The sequence below is a fragment of the Antedon bifida genome, chromosome 1, assembly GCF_963402885.1.
Source record: "Antedon bifida chromosome 1, ecAntBifi1.1, whole genome shotgun sequence".
In the NCBI taxonomy this organism is placed as follows: domain Eukaryota; kingdom Metazoa; phylum Echinodermata; class Crinoidea; order Comatulida; family Antedonidae; genus Antedon; species Antedon bifida.
The window spans coordinates 16,886,439-16,913,583 of record NC_136226.1 but is presented as its reverse complement, the minus strand read 5'-3'; the positions used below and the strand labels follow the sequence as shown (position 1 = coordinate 16,913,583).

The 27,145-nt window shown below is 36.2% G+C and overlaps 1 protein-coding gene across 1 annotated transcript in view; it reads right to left on the bottom strand.

Moving 5' to 3' along the window:
* The window catches only part of LOC144844350 (uncharacterized), an 85,864-nt gene that overhangs the window by 2,116 nt on the left and 56,603 nt on the right, over positions 1 to 27,145 (bottom strand). Inside the window, exons 33-62 of the mRNA XM_078701222.1 lie at positions 26,778 to 27,044; positions 26,394 to 26,500; positions 25,918 to 26,092; positions 25,313 to 25,603; positions 24,794 to 25,051; positions 24,036 to 24,323; positions 23,169 to 23,432; positions 22,564 to 22,821; positions 21,950 to 22,040; positions 21,507 to 21,676; positions 20,992 to 21,264; positions 20,419 to 20,691; positions 19,715 to 19,981; positions 19,229 to 19,357; positions 18,956 to 19,093; positions 18,066 to 18,329; positions 17,127 to 17,402; positions 16,298 to 16,431; positions 15,698 to 15,854; positions 14,861 to 15,007; positions 14,135 to 14,363; positions 13,822 to 13,892; positions 13,035 to 13,128; positions 9,200 to 9,385; positions 8,849 to 8,930; positions 8,536 to 8,626; positions 7,839 to 7,912; positions 7,337 to 7,471; positions 1,856 to 1,984; positions 431 to 579 (exon numbers count right to left, since the gene is read on the bottom strand). Of these exons, the coding sequence (XP_078557348.1) occupies positions 431 to 579; positions 1,856 to 1,984; positions 7,337 to 7,471; positions 7,839 to 7,912; positions 8,536 to 8,626; positions 8,849 to 8,930; positions 9,200 to 9,385; positions 13,035 to 13,128; positions 13,822 to 13,892; positions 14,135 to 14,363; positions 14,861 to 15,007; positions 15,698 to 15,854; positions 16,298 to 16,431; positions 17,127 to 17,402; positions 18,066 to 18,329; positions 18,956 to 19,093; positions 19,229 to 19,357; positions 19,715 to 19,981; positions 20,419 to 20,691; positions 20,992 to 21,264; positions 21,507 to 21,676; positions 21,950 to 22,040; positions 22,564 to 22,821; positions 23,169 to 23,432; positions 24,036 to 24,323; positions 24,794 to 25,051; positions 25,313 to 25,603; positions 25,918 to 26,092; positions 26,394 to 26,500; positions 26,778 to 27,044 (5,467 nt within the window). The remainder of the gene's footprint in view (positions 1 to 430; positions 580 to 1,855; positions 1,985 to 7,336; positions 7,472 to 7,838; positions 7,913 to 8,535; positions 8,627 to 8,848; positions 8,931 to 9,199; positions 9,386 to 13,034; positions 13,129 to 13,821; positions 13,893 to 14,134; positions 14,364 to 14,860; positions 15,008 to 15,697; positions 15,855 to 16,297; positions 16,432 to 17,126; positions 17,403 to 18,065; positions 18,330 to 18,955; positions 19,094 to 19,228; positions 19,358 to 19,714; positions 19,982 to 20,418; positions 20,692 to 20,991; positions 21,265 to 21,506; positions 21,677 to 21,949; positions 22,041 to 22,563; positions 22,822 to 23,168; positions 23,433 to 24,035; positions 24,324 to 24,793; positions 25,052 to 25,312; positions 25,604 to 25,917; positions 26,093 to 26,393; positions 26,501 to 26,777; positions 27,045 to 27,145) is intronic.

Below are 27,145 nucleotides of genomic sequence, written 5' to 3'. Positions count from 1 at the left end.
TGATGTGCCCAAATATGGTGGTAATGATATGCTCAAATATAGTAGTGATATTTTTTTTTTTTACCATATTTAATGAGGGTGATCCATCCAGCAATTGCTGATCGTTAGGGACTCTGAGAGACGAACATATACACAAGATGCTCTACATAAACAAAGTCTTATTACAAGTCTTTGGGAGTGGAGTTGTAATTTTTTCCTAGACATGTGATGGGACTTGAACCCAGAACCCTTGGAGTGGTAACCAAGTATCATAACCACCAAGGCACTCCACTTTAGATGATATCACATCATTATGTCCATATATGGTCAAATTTTTTGTCACATAAACTAAAGTTTGATAGTGTAGACAGAGCTTCATAAATAGTACTCTTTCTGCTTGCTATAATATATGTATGCTAACTCTCCCAATACAGGACACACTTGTGCTTACCTGCAATGTACAACCATCGGTCCCTCAGATGCTGGATGCTGGCCTCTTATGTTGGCTATAAATCGTACCATTGGTTCAGGTGTTTCGGGTACACCGTGGTCCATCCATGAGGTAAATTGAAATTGTTTTACTTGTCGAAGTTCACTCATCTAAAAGAAAACAAAAAAAACAACTCATGATATTAAGGATAGTAAAAATTAACAGACAGAAATAATAAGCCAAATAACAATCCATATGAATAAGATAAAACATAAATAACAATACACATAAATAACAATCCAAAGAAATAAATATCCACATAAATAAGAATCCACAGAAATAACAATAAGAATCTACTGTAACAATAATCAACTGAAACAATGATTGACTGAAGCAACGATCGACTGAAACAACAATCCACAGAAATAACGCTCAACAGAAATAACGCTCAACAGAAATAACACTCAACAGAAATAACACTCAACAGAAATAACACTCAACAGAAATAACACTCCACATAAATAACAATTCATTGAATTAACAATCTACAGAAATAAAAATACACATAAAGAACAATCCACAGAGTATGTGTTTAATGTAGCCTAACTATCGTACTGTCATGTGAAATACATGTTGGTTTAAATGATTACTTCATATTGTTATACCATACTCATTAGAACACAATACACTTCTCTCACTCTTCCTGTGACTTGTTTAGGGGTTAAACTCTATAAATAATTCATAGCAACAATGCTTCATTTTTACATCACCCAAAATGCTGGGATGTACACAGAGGTACCAAGTTGAAAAAAAACCGAAATTTTGGGTAAACAATAGAGGGCGTCCTATAATAATTAAAAATTATATAGAGGGCGCTATATAAGCTAATATTAAGTTTTTAATTTTACCTTGAATTTACCTTGAAATTGAGGCTAAAGCATACTGCTTATTCGCCCCTCTGCAATTACACATCTCTTACATACGGCTGAAACTTCTGGAGGTGGTTTTTCCAGTGTTCTTTCAGGTTAGACTTAAACTGATTCACTGACTTTGACTCTACAACAACTCCAGGCAAAGCGTTCCAATCGTTATTTACTCTTGCTCTAAAATTATTTGATCCCCATATAGTTTTGACCCGCGGCTTTGATAGTTTGAGAGAATGACCTCTAGTATAACGAACAGATGACATATTGAAAAAGGTTCAATATCCAATTTCAAATCCTTTCAGTATTTTGAATACTTGAATCAGAGACACTCTCTTTCTTTTATGGTGTAAATCGTCCAGATTTTCGGGGGAAATAACCAATTTTCGGGTAGACGGGGATCTGCATAAAAAATCGGAGAAAATCGGAAAAATCCGCAAATTTCGGGAACTTGGGACCTCTGTGTACATAGCAAGTGCTGTCAGGTGAATGTATGAATTGCACTTAGTAACAAAATAATTACCTGAGAATGTTCAATGTTAAAGTCGCGGACAATGTAGTCTGTCATTTCAGATTCATTCACCATGGTTACGATGATGTCACCATATTCTTCTGGATCAGTATCAAAAGGCCAGTAATGGTCACACTTAACCTGCAAGTATATACATATATAAACAAATTTACACCTAGAATTATACTTATATCCCTCAATAGAAAATCATTTTCACACAAATATATTTCAAACGCTAAAAATCTTGGAATCTATATATAAATAACAATTTCCTTAACTTAATGGTGAATATTTCACTAAATTTGAGTTGAATACCAAAAAAAGTATGCATGTGTAAAGAAACAAAATTCACAGTGTCCTTTTTTTGTACATTTTTTTTTTGACTCCTAGTAACAACTTTGTAACCAATTGTTAGCGAAGTATGCTATGCAACATAGTATTAATGTGAAAATTATGAACTAAATGTATGAGGTATTGAAATGATTTCAGAGATTACACAAACCAACAGTGGTGTTGGTAGTCTATGAGTGAGATACCTACCTGTATAGACTCTACATATGCCATTATTCCCAATATAGACACCCCTCGAAAGGAAAATGGAATAGTCCAGGCGCCGTAGCGGGCCGTACAAACGTCTCTCACGCATGACATCGTCCTCATATTCCGAGATCCACGTGATCACGGCGAGGGGAGGCGGGAGGGATTGCTATACAGGTAGGTATCTCACTCATAGACTACCAACACCACTGTTGGTTTGTGTAGTCTATTTCGTGAGATCCCTACCTGTATAGACTCTACATATGCCAGAGTAGCACCGGCATCAGGAGGAGGGCATGATTGTGACTAAAACCAAACTTACCCTACTTAGGAGGCCGACAAATTGCCGACGCCATGGGGTTTTATTGTCGTCACAAACAGATGTGACGTTCCGTTTCGTAAATGTTGCGTGCGATTAACATATATTTGTATCGCACGCACTGGGCACCAAAGCCTGTCTTTTTAGAAATAAAATTGGTTGGTGGAGAGTGGTTCAGGGTTTGGGTCTTTGCTAAGAAGCCTGCTCGGAAAGTGAGACGAACACTGTTGTTCTTAAACCGAATATGGCCAGGGTCTAAGGAAAGTGCGTGAATCTCACCCTTACATGACGCTGCGGCTACTAGAAACGCAGTCTTAATAGAAACATCGAGCAGAGATGCTGAACCAAGGGGTTCGTATGGTGGTTTTGTAAGGGCCTCAAGGACCGAGTTTAAGTCCCACCGGGGAAGCAAAGACCGCACGGGAGGTCGAATACATTCCTCTTATCAGCATCGATAGTTCTAAAGAGGAGGATACTGACGATCCGTCGGGGAACCTCGGTAATACTACTGCAATAGCTGACCGGTACCCCGCTATGGTTCTGACCTGGAGTCCCGACTCAAATAGGTCATGGAGAAACCAGGAAACTTCGCCTAGAGAGGCGGAATGAGGATCGATTTCATAACCGGCACACCATTGATAAAAACGCTTAAGGCGGCTGTTGTATAGTGTTCTTGTCGACTTCCGTCGAGACTGGGCTGCCAACAAGGCAGGCCCGTCTGGAATTCCTGCACTTCTGAGGCGATTCCTGACAAGGGCCAGGCAGTAAGCGTCAGGGATTGCAGGTTGTGAAGGCCCAGCCGGGCCCGGGATTGAACTAAGAGACCACCATGGAGCTACCAGGAGGATTTTGCATTGATGGCGGCGAATGTGAGATATGACCAGAGGGATGAGGGAAAGAGGCGGAAAGGCATACGCTCACATCCCGTTCCATGAGATCGACAGGGCGGGTACCGGGAGCAAAAAAGCGGAAGTTGAGCATTCCGGCTCGTCGCAAACAGGTCGAAGATCTGTTGGACGACGGCTGTCGATAACATCCACTCGGTCGAAAGGACAGAGCCCTTGCGACGGGAGAGGGCATCGGCAATCGTGTTGAGTTTGCCGGGAATGTGAATTGCTTTTAGGTGGATCCCCTGCTGGTGGCACCAGTTTAGGAGCTGCCATGTGTAACAACACAGGGTTGGGGAGTGCGTCCCGCCCTGACGGTTGATGTAAGAATGATACCACCGTGGCGCTGTCGGACAGCACCAAAACAGCCTCCCCGTGACATAAGTGGAGCAGGCTGTGTAGAGTATTTGAGACTGCCAGAAGTTCTAGGACATTTATGTGGAGGGCTGATTCCAACATGGTCCAGGTTCCCGCTACCTGCTCGGAGGGCGCATGACCGCCCCACCCAGAGAGGGAGGCGTCGACGGTGACTCGCACCGACGGAATAGGATCGGAGAAAGGTTTTCCCCCGTCCAACACTCCTGGTTGAAGCCACCACTGAACGTGAGAAGCTACGAATGTATTTAGCGGGACCTGGGCCAGAATGTTTCTGGAGGAAGGGGAAAAATGATAAAGGAGGTGGAGTTGCATCGGACGCATGTGAAGTCGGCAGTCCGGAACTAAATCTACGAAACTCGCAAGGTACCCCAGAACTTTCAGCCACATCAGGGCTGGAGATTATGGTCGGGACAACAGGAGTTTTATCGCTGCCCGACAGGTCTCTATGTTCAAGTTCAAGTTAAAATTTATTGTCAAATACAAAGTAAATGAAATTTGCCTTCCAAGGTTCAAATTACAATAAAAATAACAACAGTTAAAAACATACAATACTATACAATGGATAAGATAATAGATAAGAAAAAATGCTATGTATAAAACATTATGAACAGTATAAATATTAAAATACTATATAAAGAATAAAATATAAAACGTCTCAAGTTATCTTTTAAATTGCTTGTTGTATTGCCTGATTGCGAGCTTGTGATGGGAACGCCAGGGACCGAATCAGATCTAGACGGGCCCCAAGAAACAGTGGGGACTGAGACGGGGTGAGAACTGATTTTTGATAATGAAACCTGCAGCTTCTGTGATCTTCAATACAAGGCCGACGTGGTTTACGAGGGCCTGTTTGGAATTTGCGAGAATTAGCCAATCGTCCAGGTACATGAAGATTCTTACCCCCATCGAGTGGAATACTTCCCCCAGTGCCTTGACTACCTGAGTGAAGACCCGTGGGGCAGTGGACAGGCCAAACGGAAGGGCTCTGAACTGGTATAGTTCCCCGTCCAGGAGAAACCGTAGCCAATGACAGTCCACTGGGGAAATGGGAATGTGGAAATAGGCGTCTTTTAAGAGATGCTGCCCAGTCCCTGGGACACAGGCCACGTAGGACCGTGACCAGCGTGTCCATTCTGAACCTTACCGGGATTATAAACTGATTTAAACTTCGGAGGTTGAGAATAGGACGCCAACCCCCCGATGCCTTTTCTGTGAGAAATAGTGTAGAAAGGTAGCCTTTTGTAAGGGATGTGAGAGGGACTCGTGAGATTACTCCCTTCTGCATTAATTCTTTGACCCCATCGAATAAGGCCTTCCTCCTGATTGGGCAGGAAGGAATTTGAGTTGGCCTCTGTGGACCCATATGCGGAAGTGAGGTGAATTCTATCCTGTAACCCGCGTACAGGGTACTTACAACCCATGAGTCTACTCCCTTGGACTCCCAGACCTGTGCGAACCTAATCTTCCTCCCACCCGCTCGGTTACAGAAGAACCGAGACCAGGAATGTCACTTCTGGTTCCCACGGCGACCCCGAAGCCGCCCTCCCCCACGGGAGGCATTTGGGGCCGGGTGGGAACTGGCCCGAAAGGGCCGGGGGGAGTAAGTAGGTCCCATGAGAGGTGGGATGGAAGACGAGGAATGTGGCTGAGGAGGAGGCCTTGGTTGGCTTGGCACCTGGTAAGGGTTAGTGGCCCAGCGTTGCGAGCGAGAAGTGCGACGGTCACGACACTTTTTGCCGCCAGATGCTTTAGAATTGGTTTGGCGACGTGCCTCTAGCTCGCGGGCCCAAGCCTCTTCCCTTGATGCGAACAGACCGGAATATAAATCTTCGGACTGGAAGGAAGGGGAATCCATGAACCGTTCAAAATGACCCGGATCAATAGACGACGCACGCAAGACGTCTGTGCACCGGGCATCCCCTGCCGAGACCACTACGGTGTTGAACTGATCGGCAATAAGCCCCATACATTCCCGGAGAATGGTAACGGCGTCCGGGACCAACGTCGGAGTCGCCTGCGTTTTATCCGGGAAGATGTTCGCTGACGGCCGCTGATCATCCCGGAGCCGATTCTTAGCGGCCCGGGGTATCTGCGGTTCCCGAATCATTGTTTTAAATTGGTCTTCGGGAACGGGGAAGGTGCTTGCCAGGTTTTATGACCTTAGCGGTCCTTAATATTTTGGCCTGACGGTTAATTCGTCTCAACAAGTCTGGTTGGATCCCCACAACAGCACATTAGAGGTCGTCGCAGTTTGGGAGAGCGAGTCCTAAAGGCCACCGCCCAGAGAACCTCCAGAAGCATCAGGTGTTTCATACGGGATTCCCAAGTGGGAAAGAATACCCGGTAGCGCCCTAGAGACGAGCTGGTGAAGTCCAGACGGGAGTGGCATATCATCAACGTCAAATTCAGGCTCCGACCCATCATCTATGTCAGTGGAATCCCCACAGACCCGCACCTCGATACCTGGATTGTTAAGCGAGGGGACGGGAAGAGGTGCCCTGGACAATCCAGTTTTAATACGCTCCCTCTCCTCTAGGGTCTTACTCACTTGCTCTGATATTAATTTCAGCATATCCGGGCTTAGCACCTGAGGTACAGGCGGCGGGTCAGGGAGTACGACCCCGGAGCTAACAGATATGGCTCTACCAGGGGGGCTAGAGTGCGCCAAGGCCCACTCATCGGCGGTAATGAACTTCGCCGCAGGTTAGCGTATGCATACCTCGCAGGTCGCAGATTGGCTGCATTTGCAGCAGCGCGGGCACGCCAAATGGCGGTCCAGCTTCGTGGACGGGCGGAGCCCGCCACACACGGAACAGGCTGCGGCTTTAAGAGCAGACATGGCTACAAACAATAAGGATACTGTTGGTAGAAGCTTCCTTCACAAGAATGCTGCTAAACACAATAAGTCCACAAAGGTATGCGTTGCTAGCCAGGTGTCCTTTGTTATTGTTCTTTTTAATTAGTTTTCCTTCAAGGTTTCAAGGTCACACGTCCGCTTTCCATGGAAAGCGAAAGGAATATGAGGACGATGTCATGCGTGAGAGACGTTTGTACGGCCCGCTACGGCGCCTGGACTATTCCATTTTCCTTTCGAGGGGTGTCCATATTGGGAATAATGGCATATGTAGAGTCTATACAGGTAGGGATCTCACGAAATAGACTACATTAAATGGATATGAACAAATAATAGGTCTAAAATGCCACTAGGTCTTAGGCCAAACACAGTTGGGCTGCCATTCACAATCTTTGCTTTTTGGAATTTGCCCCTCTTATTTAATCAAATTATTATTATTACATATTTACAAGAGAAAGAAATGTTTACTTTGATTTGAAGTCTAATGACACGTTAATAAGTAATAACATTTAGCTTACCCGACCCTTCTCAACACACTGAGTAACCATTACAATAGTTGGTACCTCTTCTTCCCATATCATACGCCAAAAGTCTTCCTTACTATCTGGTAGAGGTCCTTGTGTGACGATATATTCTTTGGTGGTTTTATAACCCTAAAATCCGGAAAAAAAAATATCAAGTAATTCTTGTATATTTGTTTGCTTTTGCACAACTATAGTTGGGAAATTGACACTTTTAAAAAATAATTTTTTAAAGTTTCAACCCAATGTCCTTCTTGTCTTATGAATCTAAATTGTTATTACCTACAGTATTAATTACTGTATTAATAAAGAAAACTATAGACTACACATAAAATGTTTAGTTTGTTATTTGAAGAAACACTAATATCCAGATAGGCAAAAGAAACAATAACAAAATTTAACATTTCTATTTTTTACGATTTATTTAAAGTTGTTCTTTAATAATAATATGATTTATTTATTACGGTTACACTTCACCTTAATGGTGTTTTTTACTTACATCCAAATAGTTGGCATTAATATACTCAGATCCTGTTTGACCATTGTGAGACAATCGAACTGAAGACCGATCAACTGAAAATAAAAACAAACTGCTTTTAGAATGAGATACAGCACCATATTAAATGATATCTGCATGGGTTTTAACCAAATTTATGGCAAATTTCTATTAATTTTTTTTATTCAACTTTATTTATAGAGGGTAACCCTTCCAGCTGGACAAATTAATGCCTGCTGATATTCAGGGCCCTCTTAAATTCTAATAAAATACATACAAAATATAAATTACATTATGATAAAATACATTATTTACACATATAGGCTATAAAAAATATAATATACAAATCATATAGGCCTAGTATTAAAAATATATAATTCTAGATTTAACCGTTTCTTTCTTTAAATTATTCTATGACATTATAGTGAAATGTTAAATTAAAATTATTAAAATAATAAATAATGTTTTGGTTCTGAATTTGTTTTCAGTAAAATAGTAATTAAACAGAAATGAATGAGGTCAGTCAGTCTATTTAGTTACAGATTGATATTCTTCTGAAAGAAGGTGTTTATGAAACAAAATTGTTGATTTCAGTTTTCTACTTTCATTCTGCTATTAGAAACCTCAGACCACTAAAATGGATCGTTCCATTATTAATGAAGATCTAAAAAAAAAAAGGCATATTTAACATTGAACTTACATGGCAATATATTTCTATATCTGTTCTTTGACACATTACAGTCAAGACGGCCAGTATCGGTTGCCTCATTGATGCAAACATCGCGTAATAACTAAAGACATATAAATGTAAATAAATAATATCAGTATCAGTATCAGTAAAATAACTTATTACTAAATGGTAAACACAAAAGTCGGCCCGGCCAAGACTTGGATTTCACTGGATGACTAGTTCCATGGAATCGAACAAGATCTTCAAACTTATATCATATTTTAAATGCACAGAGAAAAAAGATATTTTAAATTTTCTCCAACAACCTGTCAGTTTTACTTACATCATATTCATCTGAGAACCTAAACTGTGATTCTGATAACATTAGATTTACGTGGCTTTCATATTGGTTAATGTAAACAGGTCTGAAAAACAACAAAATTATCATTTATTATATCAATTAACAATTTTGAAAATAAATTTATTAGACTAATTCAAAGTTATAATTCATTTGTTTAAGGTATCCTGATTTAGATATTTTAAGATTTTTATTATTGTAGATATTTAATAACCAGGTTCCCTGTGTCCATACTCAGCCAACAAACGATTTTACTATTAATGATCACATTTGATTTTAACTGAACAGTCCGAAAAAAAAAAAGCATCATAAATTACAGCGAAATATGCAAATTACCTTGAACTTCTGGTCCATGCAGGCCGGTCTGGCTTAGGTGCTCGTTGGGTATCAGGCCTGTTATACGATCTTGCCCGAGATGTAGACGGCGTGGATGCCATACGTACAGTCTCAATGGGTGTAGCAAACATATCATTGCGAGCTTCATTTTCAAGCTTATCTTCAAGAGATCTTTCACCACAACATCTGGTGAAAAAATTAAATAAAATAACAAAATTACTTAAAGGGAGAAATTTTCTATTTATTTAACATTTTTCTAATTGTAACTTGGATATTTTCAACCAGTTATGAATACATAATTAGCTGTCTTTATGTTATTGTAAATTAATGTTCTAAGTGCAAATAAAGAGAAAAAAGAGGAAAAAATGATGAAAGCAAATGCTTATAAAAGAAAGAATCCCAACTTAAATTTCAATTGCATTAAATAAAACGAAAATCAGCTCTTAAATCATAATTGCAAATAAGTTTTCCAACAAAATATTACATAAACTCTACAGTAAGCGAATAAATTTAGTTAAAAATGGTCAATCAAATATTCATCATTGAATTTAAATACCTAACATCCTTTTTATTAATAAAAAAAAAAGAATGGGTTTACAAATTCTTAAATATTTATAAATACTTTTCTCATAATGTATAATTTTCTAGAAGAAATTTTTGTATACTTTCCTGATACAAACATTTGTGGAGTCTTTAAGAATGGAGAGTTTCAAAATAACATTTCTGTTATCTTTGTTATATCCATTTTTTGTTTCATGCAAAGTTTGTATGTTGCAGATTATCTAATTGTTGTGTATTCATATATGGATATTTGAAATAAATCAATTCTCGTGGCTAAGAGCCAAATTGCATGTAAAATACATGTCATAGCAAAAATATATATAAATATTAAAAAAAAAAAAACAAAGAAGGGGAGAGCAATCACAAGCTCGCAGGGGAGATAATTAAGAATTTAATAATTTGATGAAGTAGGGTATAGGGCTATTAGTAAATCTGGATGTTTTAGACGCTAGCTGGGTAATTTTGTTTTTATTTCTTAAATTCCTACCACTAGAGGGTTCACTCGCTTCGCTCGCGCACCCTCTAGTGGGTGTACCCGAATGGTCCTCGAAAACATGACCAACGCCTCTAGAAATTAAACTTGACAGCAATCGGTCGTTATTGGATCGTAAAGGGGAAAAGTTACTCAATAGATTTATTTATTTGTAAACAAAATGTACATTAATTCTCCTGTAATGATGTAAAAACTTTACAACAATTGGTATTACAACAATTGGTATTATAATAATAAATTATAAATAATATAATTGTAAAGAACAGTATACGTATAATATACATATTTTATTATTATATATATTATCTGAACGTTACACATAGGAGGAAACCGTTAATAGGGGTCATCTCTAACGTGACCATACCAAGAGACCAAAAGGATAGTTTATCAAAGTGAGTGACAGTGAGCGGGGCTTTAACATTTGTATCACAATATGTCATGACAACAGCATCTTGTTAATTTAGGAACAAAATGATCAAATAACAACTTTCGTAGCCTACTTATATATCGGTCGTAGTAGACACCATTTATAATTATAAATAGAGCAAGCAACAGATATAATCAATGATATAAACAGTAAAGGTGTTTTTTTCCTGGTAGGCCTCCTATAGTAACATTGAATCGCACCTAAATTTGATTAAATGAATAATAAAATAGCAAAAATAATTAGTTCAATTAGCCTCCTATAGTAACATTGAATCGCATCTAAATTTGATAAAATGATTAATAAATAGCATAAATAATTAGTTAAATTACTAAAACAAATTGTATTTCACGTAAAGTAAAGGCCTTTATAATTGATAGTTGAATATCTAAAACAAATAAATTGTAGTTCACGATTCAGTTGAATCACAAATCACATTGTAGTTCACGTAAAAGTAAATGCCTTCAATAATAGTTAAATTACTAAAACATTTTGTAGTTCACGTAAAGTAAATGCCTTTAATCAATATAATTAATTAGTTGAATATCTAAAACAAATAATTGCAGTATGCCTAGTTCACGATACGTTGAACCACTAAAAATAAAATATTTGTTTTCAATATTGAATGTCGCCACCAACGGCCATTTTGCCGGAAGTGACGGACACGGAAGCCAGTTGAACAACAGCGCGAGTGTGTGAAAATAACCCTGTGATATCCACAAATTTCGATAGGTAACGCTAAATTTTGTCGTTGTAAAAGACAAAAATGGAACAATAGCGTAGTACTGAAAACTAATGTTATCAAATCTACGTTTCGCGGTACATCTAAGATAGATAAGGTAGGTATCCAAGGCGGAGATTTATACCGAAGTTTTTCCATTGTGCTCGTCTATGTCAGAATTAACCATAATTTATATATAGATGACAGCTATGTCTGGTCGGTGGGATTAAATCAGCTGTTTGTTTAATTTTGGGGAGATACTCTGCGAACTTGCGACAATGCTCCACCCTTCTTTGAGCCAAAGTCTCTAATTTAAGAAAATCAAGGGCACCAGAGTAAGAAAAATAATCGTTGCCTAACATTATACGGCAAGCCCTCTTTTGCACATTTTCAATACAATCGCTTAATCTACTAGTCAAGCCAGAATGCCAATGCCAATATGACAGTCCCATTTAAGGTTGTCTTGAAAAAAAAACTCCCAGGATCTTGGGTTTATTAATATATTGGAGCTTATCAGTTCCCAAGTGTATGTCAATGTGTGAAGGTTGGGTAGAACTGAAACACACCTTAAGGGCTTGACATTTTCTGGGGTTAAGCACTAAACAATTGTCGTTACACCAGCGGAAAAAAGAATTAAGATCATCTTGTAAAAAACCAGGCAATGAGAGCTTATGATTTTCACAAAAAGTAAGATCATCAACATATTTTAGATACTTAGTTTTAGAATTTGAACCAGCATCGTTGATCATGATCTGGAAACATAGAGGGCCTAACTTGGTTCCCTGTGGGACACCAGCTTTTAAGTAAGAGTAATTAGATAAGGTACCATTATATTTAACACACTGCATACGCATAAAAAGAAAATCACACAACCATGGTACCAAAGCCTGACACCAATATCAATGATCTTATTAACAAGGATGGTATGGTCGATAAGATCAAAGGCCTTGGAGAAATCAGTAAGAACCATGGTACCAACATTGCGCTTATTCTCAGCACCTTGACAAAGATAATGCACCAAGTGGGTCAGGTAATGAGTAGTAGACAAACCCTTAACATTTCCAAACTGGTTAACATCAATTTTTGTACTTATATCTTGCAAGATCCAGTCAGTGATAAACTCCTCAGCTACTTTGGCAAACACAGAAATAATGGAGATAGGTCTGAATTTGTCAATAGTAGGAGGCTGAACCTTGGGCACAGGGACTACAACTGCCTTTTTCCACTGAGAAGGGACAATGCCTTCAGAAAAAGAACAGTTGAGTATATCACAAAGAGGTTCACTAAACTCCATGGCAAATAATTTAACAATTTTGGGCGGGACCAAATCTGGTCCGCAGGCCTTGTTTTCTTTAATAGATCTTTATATTTTTTTTAATATCCCAAGGATAAAGTTTAGGTGCAGGTTTGTCAGAGGGAAGGAATGCAGGGAGTTGAGTTTTATTTAGAATAGGGATGTGAGCACTAATGTTACTAAACAAGTCATTGATGACATTAGCAATGGATTTATGGTCCAATGGAGAAATTTCAGGAGCTGGTATATTGAGATCAATTTTCTTAGTGTTTGTCATAACTCTGACCTGTTGGTGCCATATAATTAATTAACAAATTCAGAGAGAATTTGGTCTATACTTACGCTCCAGTAAACATTGAGCACATGATGACAAGCACAAAGATCAAAAGGATACCAATAGCGATGGCACACCAAACAAACCACAACAAATCTGATCCTAAATAAAAAATAAACAAAAGTTGTAAAAATACTATGTTCAACACATAAAAACCATCATCCATTGTACAATCAATTTAAGCAGTGACTCCATCATCAATAACATTTTTAAAACCATTAGGATATTATCAGCAGATATTATACAAATAATGAGTGTTTATGAGTGCGATGGTACAAATCATTTCATGAGGTGAAGCCCAGGTTAAAATAGAATTTTATATTTCATCGAATGAAATTATTTATACCATTGCACAAATATAAAAACATTCATTATTTGTTTTATATAACATCTAAATAGATTCTTGTCATTGCTATCTGATCTATCCTCACTCATGAGGATGATCAAAGCATATTGATCGAAACGTCGAGAAACTCAACAGTTCTTTTCATTTCACTAATATACGTGGTGTACCACAAGCTTATATCAATATCTGATCTTGTTGTGTTGTAAATGAGAGATCGTGGGCATCATTGCAGACTATTTGATTTCACACAGATTTTTTTCTGTACACAAACAAAGGTACTATTACACGATCATTAAATAGTACATACTATTGCACACCGTGTAACCCACAATTGTCCAATCAAATTTATTTATTTATAATAACACATTATCATCATCATTATGTCATTATCTCCATTGTGACTTATTGTCAGCATCATCACTCCCATATGCAAATTATGCAACACTTACTTGTAGTTGATGGTTCTGACCAATCACTATCTGTGTATGTACCATCCAGACCATATGCTCTTGCCGAAAAACTAAATAAAAATAATATTGAAATATGTTTAAATAATTTCATCTGGCTGGACAATTGTTTTGCGTCCTGAAGTTGTCCCCTTAATAATGTAATACTGTAATTTAATAGAATGCCTGCCTGCTTATTCTTCAGTGAACCAGCATCGTGCACCTTCACCAGAGGCGAGATGCTGTTTTTAGATATATATATATATTTATATACATAAAGAACTATTCAAAAACACAGTTCACCGCATAATCTTACCGATATGTGTTTCTTGCTTCCAATTCACCATTACAATATACTGGAACATTAGCTGCGTTGCAATCCTCTCCTCCAACCATGAATGTGTTCACGGCCGTGGCACGTCTCCTTCGACGACTAACACTTTGAAGTTGTACAGTCAAATTACCAGAGGTTTGGTACGGTGGCCTAGGGTCAAGATCTTGAACTTGGAAATAGGTGAGGGGTTTCGAAGCCACAGTTTCTTCAACTAATATGAAATAATACAAAAAGATTTTACTAGGTACTTTTCTGTCTTTCTATAGGATTGAATTCAAGTTTCTTGTTGCTTTGTAGTTGTTCTTTATCTTTTTCTGTGGGATCCTGTATATGACAAGAAACTTTGTTTTCTTCTAATACATGATACCCAATAATGGTCTTCAAAATGTGATTATGTATTGTTATTTTGCCATTATTGAAATTAACAAATGTTCTTGAAATGAAAATTGGGAATACGTGTTAGTTATCAGATCCTCTATATGGACCATAATACAGTATTTTAAATGACGCAAATTTAAGTTGGTGAGTATTCACTCCAATTTCCCGCAATCACACTTTGATAATTGTAATAAGATGGAGTAATTTCAAGTAGAGTAGGTTCAATTGAAAAGGAACATTTTGTTTATTGAATTGAAGATGTTTTTTTTTCATATAATTGTATGTACACTGTACTCCGTTGGCAATACAAAAAAAGGCTTATAAACCTACCCCCATCTTCTGCAACAAAGATTACAATATGGCTTATTTGTCCATTTTCAGTACTGAACATATCTGAACTCATCTCAATGGTTAGGCTGGTTGATGTTCTGTCCAGCTCTGTGTTCACGGTCAACACTGCTGTAGGCTTTGGTGGTGCTGTTGAAAATACAGATTACTGAGGTTAGGCAGGAGAATGGAAGAAAACAGCTGAAGTGAAAAGAAGACCTACATTCTAATTCTACTAAAACATGGATAAACTTTTTATTTCAAGCAACAGAAGGGCAAAGTGTTGTCTGTCAAGAACCTGCTCTCTTGACAGACTGTAAACAACAGCTAAAAGGAGCATGGATATTTGCCTTCAAATGCCTTGCCTGCCAACAAACGTCAGACCTATGGAAAACAGACACTAAAACATATGGTGGAATTAAACATACATATTCTGTCAAATAATGTTTTGTGTTTGCATAAATTTCCATTCCATATTTGGAAATCATATTTTCTGTGTTCTGTAGTGGAGTGGTACCGCTTCCGTATTGATGATCTCATGACAATAATAAATGAGAAACATTTATGCATCAATGATTGTCTAGATTTAAATAAATTAATTGAGTTGTGGTTTATGAGAACAAAACACTACTCTCAAGACTTGTATTGTAGAGTATCTTTTGTTTTGTCTTTGAGAAGGATAGTGAATTGCAATGGTTATCCATGGAAATTTGCCAAAATTATATAAATACAAATAATAAACATGGTACATGGAAAGAACTCTTAGGGCTTACACCCACTACAGTGCAATAATACAGTAGGGCCTAAAATAACAAAAGTCAGTATTACAATTACACATACCTGATTGTATCAGCACGGCAGTTACTGTTGAAACGACACTGGAATACATATGATTGTAAACACGGACTTCAAACGTGTATGTAAGACCAGGAGTGAGTGATAAGATTGTCTCATCATAGTTGGTCAATTGAGATGTAATGGCTATTCTATTTTCATCCTAATCATGGAGAAAAAAACATTAAGAGTATCCTAATTATTAAAAGTGATATCTAATGGTGATATTAACACACACTAATGTACGTTCAGCTTTCAGTAAACATTTTGAGAATTTTTGCCATGCGCCGTCTGTTGTAATGGCCTAGCTTCCGGGCCTAGCATTCATTTACAATGGACAAATTGAATAAATGTAGCTGTAAAACAAATAATGAATGTTTTGTATTCTTTGAATGGAGAGAATATTTCATGAGTTAAAAAATTTACTCATGCTCTATTTTCAACTCTGCTCCACCTCGTAAAAAATAGAGCAGTCAATTCTCATGAAATATTCTCACATCCAACTCATAAGCATTCATTATTTGTATACTATCGTGAGCTACTTGACCTGCTGAAATAGATAATATATAACAAATTCTTTGTTTTTAAAAATCAAATATTTCTTACAGTTTGTGAATTGGATGAATAACTGATAGTGATGTTCCTAAATTCCCCATGAACTAAGCCTGTAAAAGACCATTGCAAGGTTACAGCATTTGATGTTTTTTCTGCTACAATTAGAGCAGTTACAGCACCAGGAACTGAAAGGAATGAAAGTAACATTTTATCAACCTTTAAATAGATAATTCAGATATGTGTTTCACATTATTTTGAAAAAACAAAAATGAATGAATAAATATGCCATTTTGCAGTTTTAATAAAGTTCTCAATTCTGCAGAAAAAAAAATGGTGATTTCACTTATTAAAACACAAAATAAATGGTTAAATATAACCAAAAATCCATTGCCTGACAGCCAATTTGATTATTTTTTTGCTTTAAATAGAGTTTGTTCCGGTAAATAATTCTTTTTTAAATCAAATTTTTGGTCAAAGTGAATAACTATTGTGTGATCTTAAAATGACATATTAAAGGTAAAACTATTTTTTTCTAGGACGACAAAATATCTTTAATATTACTGAAAGACTAATTATGCAATGAAAATCTATATTCCTATAAGTTCAGTGACTACAAATCTGCTGTCAATAAATTATCAAATACAGTCAACTCTCCCAATACCGGATGTTAAAAAAGAATTTTTTTGACATCAAGAATTTTCAGGTTTTTTTTAGAGAGTCCCATTTGAAGGTATTAAGAGAATCGACTGTAATTGAAATATGATATGGAATTCCCATCTTTAATGTAAATCAATAATTCCATTTTTAAAGTGCCATTCCAATGAACATTGCTCATAGTGTTGTCATCATTATAATGATTAATTAAAGATTATATATTTACCATCTGGTGCTGTTGTTATCACGTGTGATACAGTTTCACTTTCAAAGTTACCCACTTGCACTACAATGTTGAGGATATATTCTGTAAACGGTGTTAGTCCTTCCAGTAAGTAAGTCTTTTCTGCTTGGTTGATACTCCGAAGTACATTCCCGGATGTATCGGATATTGAGAATAAGAATGTGGCTAGATCGTATTGAGGATCTGACGGTATTCCCCACGAATAGTCAATCGATGTTGTAGTAAAATCATCAACAAAAACAACTGGAGGTACAACATCTAAAAAAAAAATAATGAGGAGTGATTGGAGAGGCAAGTCAAATAAAATTATGGCATAGTTATAATACTTAATAAGTTGAAAGTTTTTACAAACATGCTAAAAATATATACCTATATACTTCAACATAAATTAATCACAAATGTTTATCGCCAAATTAAAAAATCACAGTATACAAAGTTGACACATTCTTTTCTCAGTGCTCAAATGTATTTAACATTTCCTATTCTGAAGAAACATCAGACAAAGAAAAAACTTTCATTGTAACTATAATGCCCTATATCTGAACACCTGTTTTTCTCAACGGTTATTAATTTTACCTTGCTATAAGTGTTTTATGTTAAATAATAGCCTAATTACAAGTTTATTAATTAAAAAAATATAGTAATACTGATAGTTGACTATCGTTGTACTTTCATTGGAGTGTGATAACACATAATGGATAGAGAGTTAAAGAAGGACTTCCTATAGTTCCGCTAGAAAGTTCTTGTAGGTACACATTTATACTACTGTACTTAATATTTTATTTACGTTTAATAATTTGTATTCCTATTATTGTGGTATCGAGTAAAAACAATAAAATATGGTCTTTGGTTGAAATGGGAAACGCTTTATTTCAGGGAAGTTGCCATTCTGGGTCTTAATTCAACAGTTGCATCACTTACTTGTATTTGCATTGAGGCTTCTTGTTGCACTTTCTTTCGTGCCTGAATTAGTAGAAACTGAGAACACATATTCTGTGGCCGAGAGCAGGCCATCATATACAGACGTTTGTTGACTTGTTGTTCCTACAACGGTCGCACCATCGCTGACTCTTTCCAAACTGATACGATAGTCTTCAGAAATGTCTTGCGGGTCAGTTAACCATGTAAACTGCAGACTGTTGAAGTTCTGATTTTGCAAGACAATGTCATATGGCGCTTTTGGATCTAAATTGATTACAAACAAATGCAATAAATAGAACACTGTTTATATACAAAATGATAAGTTAATCTGTGTCATCTACATTAAGCTGTATTCAATATTTTTAATTATTTCAGGAAAAATATATAATTTTGAAATTTCTACTACAGTTTCTCAATTAAGAAGAAATTTTCATGTGAAACAAATGAGGTGACATATATTTTAAACCTATTAAAAGGAAAGTTTGTTGGGTTGAAAAGGTGTATAATATAGGTGTTCTACTATACCTATTTTATTTCATGACAGTTTGGAAACAAGTCTAAGAAGTCAGACAGCCACATAGCCATTAGGGCTAGTGGCTAATGAAGCGACCTCCCCCTTAGGTAATCTTAAACTACAACAGAAAAAAGACTGATTCACTTGAGTTATTTAAGGTATTGCATGTTCCAGAGTGAAATAACAGAGAGATAATAATGATGATTTAAATGCCTTTATAGATGATGAATTAAATACTTAATAAACTACAATATAATGAATAGAAATATGAGGAGCTTTTTTCTGTGTAATACAATACCACTATAACACTAAATATTGCAGGAATTATAAATAGTTAATAGAAGACAATACAAATTCTTAAAAATAAAACGCTCACCAGTTTGTACACTAACACTTATGGAATCACTGTATATTTCACCAACAGAATTGACAGCAATTGATTGCAACGATATTGTGTAAGTTTTGCCACTGTTAAGAATGCCGATACTATAGGATGTTAACGTTGACATTAGAGCTGTGAAAACAGATATGAGAATAAAGTTAAATTTTATATGATACTTTTAACCTGGTACATTAAGCGTCCTCAATCTCCTTCCCCAAATAGAAATAAGCTATTAACTTCATCAAATTATTCTTTCAATTCACTCACTGATTGGTAGATTTCCACCAGATGGGAAAATATCCAGATAAACTTGATCAACAGCAGCATCCAGGGTCCATTCCAAAGAAATAGAATCTTCTGTTGGATTTACTGCAACAACAGTTGGGGCCAACGGCTCTGAAAAACAGAAGTAATGCAAATTAAAAGTATTAGAAATTGAGTCTGAATTCGAAAACAATACACCTATACATTTGGTTAAAAGAACATGTAGGGAAAATATCTGCCACAATGAGAAAACCATTCAGCGTGGTGTTTCAGATCAACATTATTAATTACAGCCTGTAATGAATTTTCCTCTCCCTTCCTCTCCATGTGATCTTTTTTATACTAATAAGAATTTTCTCGGGAAGGTATTTTTTTTTTCAATGTTAGAAATAACAGTAATGTCTGTTTAGGGATCCCTGGTCTGTTTTATAAGTAGTATATTCAATACTTCATTGACCCTAATTGATTGACCTCTGATCTTTAACACACCTGTAGAAAAGTCTTTGCTCACTGCAACACTCTGTTGATTGCTGCTGATGGTAACTATAGTAACTGAATAAACAGTAGCAGTGTCAAGATCTGTCAACATAACTGACCGCGTCTCGTCTGATGCGATGGTACTGGTCACTGCAGCGTTTCTTCCAGACGAGAAGCTAAATTCGTATTCATCAAGAATGCCGTTCGCACTCTCCCATGTAATGGTTGCTGTGTCATTAGTAAAATCATTGATAGTAATACTAGGAACTGGTGCAGGCTCTATTACGAAAAAAAATAACATGTTAATAAATAAATTATTCAAATTAGAATTTCAACATTTTCAGTTGTTAGACTATGAGTAAAGCTTATTATAAAGTAAAATGATGCATCCATATGTTGTTTTTGGCTTGTCTATTTCAGTTACTTTCGGTTACTTCAGTTTCTTTGATGTCTGCATGGGCTAAATAATTTGATTAATTAATTTATATAATTGATCATTTCTTTTTCAAGTATTGTTTAAATAAAAATAGTGAACAAGTCAGAATAAAATGTGCCAGATTTGTCAGATCGGAGACCTTATACTCACACTAAATATTTCTTGTTAGACAAACCTAACTTAAATTAACAAGCGAATGATCAAATAAATCCTTCTTCAAATCAAATCAGTAACCACAGTTATTGAGCAATAACTAATTATTATTGTATTAGAAACATACTTGTTTGTTGAGTAACCGTGGTTGTAAGACCATCAATCTCTTGTGAATCTTTTATAGTCTTCAAGGTGATTGTGTATTCTTCTCCTGGAACTAGACCATAGATATCCAAACTAGTACTGGTTCCCACAGGCCTTGGTGATGGAAGAGATTCATCCATTTCAACATATGGAGAATACGCGATTTCATAGTTATCAAACACGTCATCCACGGTATCCCAAGATACACTGATGACTGTTGTTGTCCAACTGTCAATAGACAACTCTATTGGAGTAACTGTAAAAAAAAGAGGGTAATAAATATCAGTTAAAAAGCAGCCTAATTTGATTATACTGACAGTCATTTCTTTTATTTGTCAGATGTTGCACTTTATGTGTCCATATCAATAACCTGGCATTCATATCTAGATTTTATATATATTTGTTAAACTTATAGAGCATCTTGTGTATATGTACTGTGAACAGGATGACCTCCTGTAAGAAGGGTAATGAATGAATTCCCTTATGGTTATCCTTGGAAATTGCCCAAATATAAAAGAAAAAAAACTATTCTATTTACAGAATAAAAAGAACTAACCTGCTGATACCTCTACACCATCACTCACAGTTTGTCGGATGCCTTCACCTGCGTAAGCCACAATTGTGAATGTGTACCGTGTTGCTTTAGTCAATGATTCAATGAGTTGTGTCAGCTGTCCTCTCACCTCAATTGGGGTCTCTGGATTGCCACCAGATGGTGTATATGAGATGACATAGTAACTAACAAAAGTGTTAGCAGGAGCAACCCACTCAAGAGAAACCGATGATTCATCAGAAGAAACAACTTCAAAGCTGGTCGGCGGTAATGGATCTAAATGAAGAGAAGTTATAATGTAACAAATTATTTTTTCTATATTTATTGTTTTCTTGATTAATCTTTTTTAAACACCATAACTACTTATAATAGAACCAACCTCTACAAGGGATTCGACAAAGTGTCCTTTAATAGGTTTCCCAAGACTTGTTGTGTTGGCCTTTTTAATAGTGTTAAAGCAAATATTTTCCTCCATTCAGTATCTTCACAACCATGTTCCACTCAAAATAAAGACTTACCTGTTCTAGCACTTGTGTACCTGGATTGTGCCTCACATGCTACTTTGAAGTCATAGTCTTGACCAGGAGTGAGGTTGGTAAATGTGTATGTGTCTTCCTTATTTCCTGATTTTGAAACTGTGTCTGTGAAAAGATTACTGCCATCTGCATCTTTTCGCTCAACTTGATAACTAATAGACAAGTTAAAATGTATTTACTTCAAATCGATACTTATTCTATCAATAATATCATCTTCAATATCTCAATACTATCAATATCATCCTCAATATTGATACTATCAATATCATCATCACTATCAATATTATCAATATCATCATCAATACCAATACTATCAATATAATCATGCTGAAATGTAAAAATACACCTCAACTTCTTTTCAAAACTAATACAGTAGTATTAAAGTGACATATGGATCATTGAAGTGAAAATAGAAAACAACATACTCAGACACTAATTCAGGATCAGCAGCCCAGGTGATTGTAACAGAGTCAGTCGTAAGCGTCTGAGATTTTATGTCACATGGGAATGACTCCTCTAATAAAAAAAACAAACAAAATTAAACAAATTGTTATCATTACATTTGAACCATCAGTACGAACATTCAGTGTAGACATTTTAGCTGAGTAGTTAAAGCGTCTTTCACACCGGTACCAGAACGATTCGAGTTCGGCTCCAGCAAATCAAATTGAACGTCAATGTTTTTCATGCAGCAACGAGCATATCGATTGCCGCATAGATGTGTGGAGCGTCATGAACAGGTGTGAAAGATGATTAAGGCAGTCCGTCGCAAACCATGGTCATAATATCAGCACAGGTTCAAGGCTCTCCTTGACTATAGATCTGGTGGTATAATTCCAGAGGTGCAGTTTACACATGTGTACATCCAGGGCATCTTTTGTGATGAGTAGGGGGTTACCCTTGTGTTCCTTTGTTCAAATTTAACCTTGATGTTGTAACTGAATATAGAATGTAAACAAATACTGCCATAATAATTGTACATTACTGTACATAATAGTATATAACATCACTTATAATTATTTTAAAAATATATTCTTACGTGTCATTTCAGTCACGGAAACTGGCTGGCTGAAGCTGTTGCTACCTGCTGTGGAAACAGATATCAGGTATTCTGAGTCGGTGTTTAGATTTAGCAGAGTGGCTTGCGTCTGCCCAAACAATGTGTAAACCTCATTGGATTCATAGCCTAGTGTTTGGTAACATATTTGGAAGATTTCAAATGTGTTATCATCCCATTGTACATTTAACGTTCGGTTTTGTACTGCTTCAGCTACAACATTTGTGACGATAGGAAGTTCTGTGAATAACAATTTAGAATAAGAGATTATTGTATGGACGTAATTTTTTGCTGTTGATTAAACTTTACTGCATATGATTGTACAAACATACAGTAGAAACCCCCTTTTCAGCAGACAATTGCCCCCCACCCATATTAAGACATTTTCCATGAAACAAATAAGGCACAATTTATGACTGTAATGCTAAATTATTATGATTCTATATTTCAAACTTTATTTGTTAATCAGAACCAAAACAAATGTGTTACAATGCTATCATGTTTAAAAACATTTGTATTCATGGTAAATTTGTTAAGTTAAAATTATCAGATTATTAGATTTAATATCAACCACCCTGCTTACTAACCTGTATTTTGCGTGTATTCATCTGATGTAAGGACATCATTTCCTTGAGTGCTCACCACAATCGTGTATGTGCTACCAACAGCCAGTCCTTGCAGAACCATACGCCGATCATCCTTGGCTTTCAAGGTCATCTCTGGAGTAGTGCCATCAGCAGGGTCATACTGTACTAAGTAGTTAGTGAAATCCCCTGTTGCTGGTGTCCAAGTGAACTCAATTGAATCGGCTGTTATAACAGATGTACTAATGGCTAAGCTACCTGCAGAAACTGTGTAAAAGTAAAATTGAGAATTAAAAAGTCTATAGAAATTATGTTTTGTTCCCCTTAACCATACAGTTATTATTGTAAATGGAAAGAAACTAATGAAAAAGCATTGCCATATTGGATTCAAAAGGAGATAACCTATAATTTCTTTCTTTGGATATGGTCTCTGGGATTATGGCTTGGATAAGATAAGTATAGCAATCACCAAATAACTCACATGAAAGGTGGAAAAGAGCAACCTATCCATTACATTATGCAAAATGGACATTATCCGACAGACTACAGTAAACTGTACCAAAACTTTTGAAATTCTGGTTCCACGATTCCAGTTTTGTGGGAGTCTGAATTAGGGAGAGTGGATTGTAGCAACTATAACTAAAGTGTATAGTAAGTCGCAGCCTACTAGGCTGAATTGCAAACATTTGTCAATGACACTAAGGACAATTTTCATCTTCATCAAACAATGCATGTTTGTCTGTCCATGACTTGGGATTGATATGGACAAAAAAAAGATGAACTGGATTATTTATATCACACACAAACCAGAAGTCACTTGACCACTTATCAAAATTGTGATAAAAAAAAACTAGTATTATCAAATATTACCAGTGCTGAAACTGAATGATTTTGGATTGCTCCTTGACCCGTCTTCAAAGACAGCAACGACATCTATGACATAATTCAAGAATGGCTGCATCAAACGAAGATTTAAAATTGGACAAGCACTCCTCGGTAAATTGTAATCAATGATTGGTTGATATGATTTTGCACCATCAACGATCAGGTAAAGTGAAACTTCAAGATGATCATAAATGTAAGTGGGGTTTTCCAAACGTAGAATTCCATATCCATAGTCAATTGATGTGTAAGTTGGATTTGGTGGTGTTGATAACACTATAAAAAAAAATAATTGTATAAGATAATAAAATATTATTTTATAATATTCCAGTCATAGTAAAAATCCATCATACTAAATTTGTCATCTTTTAACACTAGGAAAAATGTTTGTTTATAAAAAGGAACATAGTTTATTAATTGTGATGTGTGAAGTATCAATATGGTCACAAATACAGTCAGATATGCTAAATAATAATTTTCTTGTCAGCATCTTGTTTACCCGACATTGGTCATGAGCAGCTAATGATCAAGGTATAAACAAGGCTGTTTAGTTCCACAGCCAAGAATGTAAGATAGCTGAAGTAAAAAAGAAAACCTTGGCTCCCACCAGGACACAACGCAAGAACTAAGAGAAACATAAGTAACTTGACCAGTGACAACGCGATGGATCCATCAACAAAATCTACTAATCATTACTCTCTATACTATGGATCATTAAAGTGATGAAATAAAAACATATAATTTACATGTAGATCCACTAAGAGTAGATGAAGTTACAACATTTCCATTGTACTTTGCATCCAAAGTTATTGTATAATCTGTATCTTCTTGTAGACCTGTAAGTTGAAATCTTCGCGTCGTAGATTCGAATGTTGATTGGCCAACTTGCGGAGAATAGCTAAGTCTGTAGTCGTCCACAGATGCTGGTGTATTGTCAGGACTCCATGTAAACGAAAGGCTAGTGTCTCCAGCTTTCACTAATACCAAACCAAAGTCAGTTGATTCTAAATCAAAATAGATAGAAAAGTAATCATGTCTTTCTTAATAAAGCAATAATCTTCATTTAGGACACCCATATTCAGGGACATGCCACATTAAGTTGTCAACTTAATAGGGGTTCTACATTAGTATATCAATAAACATTAACTCTTATTATTTGAAATTATAATAATAATGTTGAATGATGGTCGAAAGGAACCCAGTCTTATAAGCTACAGCATTGGAATAGATATACATATATTTTCACTGCCATGTGCTTTTAATACCTGTTGTTTCTATGACAGTCAATTCAACAGATTTCTCTGTGGTTGTCCCTTCTCTGGCCGTAACTAGTGTAATTGTGTACTCCTCGTTAGAAATCAACCCCGACAATTCAACATTACGAATGTCTTTTAACACGAACACAGAAGAGCTAGGCTGACCATTACCAGCCGTGTATGAAACAATAAAACCATCATAGTTATCATTTGTAGGGTCATTCCATGATACTTGAATGGATGCAGGGTCTTGTGAGACAGCAGACAGGCCTATGGGTTCTGCGATGCTACAATCAAGTTCTGTCAAGAAAAATAACCAGTTCATTAATTATAGGTTTGATAGAAATAGAGTTTTTGTCAGACAACATGCATCCCTTAAAACCACTACTATGCTTGTAGATTTTCAAGTTTATCATTAGAATTTTTGCTTTAGTCTTAATTGATTTATAAGCACCACCCATTTTCTCTCAAGCTAAAGTTTCTAATGGGAGATTTTGTGGAGAATTGGCCATTTTCATAGGCTGTCATGAGCCATAGTCCTCAGATTTCATCTCCAGAAGTAATCTTCTACTTTCTCAGGTTGTGTGTAACAAAATAAACTGATTAAATCTTACTTGTTCTTATGATAAGTGTTTTCTTATCACTCAGCTTTCTGCCCTGTGTTCCTGTATATGCTGCAACACTGATAGTGTACTCTGTATCTGGGTTTAGGTTCTCCAGTGTGTAGAAAGAAGAAGATGCAGAAACTTCAATTGGAGACTGAGGTCCATCAGCAGGTCGATAACAAATCTAAAAAAGGTTAAATACTTGTAAATCATCAAATAGAACGAAACAACAGAACTTGTCTTTCATCTTTTAAATTATTGTATTATTCAGTGGAGATTCTGGTATTTAACTGCAAAGTGTTTGCATTCTTAGTATTATTCTTAGTATTTCTCATTAATATAAAATCAGTAGTTTATGTTCTAATACTCAAATTACTATAGGATAATTTGAAGGGAAAAAATCTGTGAGATTAAGTAATTGATGGTCTATGCACTGCTACAAAGCATAAGTATAAAATAGTATAAAAGTAGATTTGAATACCTACCTCATAGCCATCAAAGTTACCAGTGGCTGGTGACCAGTTAATGGTAAGATCTATTTCAGCACATCCACTCTCCATTCCAAAAGTAACATCACCTGCTGAATTAGGTCCTACAATTGAAAACATAATTAATTATAGTTTGTTTCTTCTCATCCAAGAAGATTCTGAAATCAAAATTATTGAAAATGCAGACAGCAGACAAACTTTCCTCAAACCAGAATGTGTATGGTCCTAACAATTACTTGGAATAAGGGGGGAACTTGGCACTCATTACTTCCTACAATCACCAACAATTAAGCTTGTTTTATTTGTCAGCCATATTGTGTATGATATTGTTTGGCATCTCATTCACTCTCCCTAATTTGGTAAATAACAGTGCTGACTTACGTGTACGTTGAAATTTGCTGTCAAGAATCATAGATGAATCCTCATTAGAAAGGTTAATCTCATACTGTGTTCCTTCAGTTAGTTGAGTAAATATATACTCAGATTCAACATCATAAGCGATGACTACTGCATCAACTTCAGTGTTATCTGGATTGTAAATATCCACTCTGTAGCTGCCGGATGTCTTACTGGACAATTTCTGCCAGTAAACTACAATACTGTCTGTGGTAACCGTACCAATGCTAAGTGTTCCTTCAATGGCATCCGCTGTAAATGAATAAAAGAATACTTTTACAAAATTTGATTAATTTATTCCATGAAATGTATGAAATTAGATGAAAATGGAACACAAGTATGTTTGCACTACA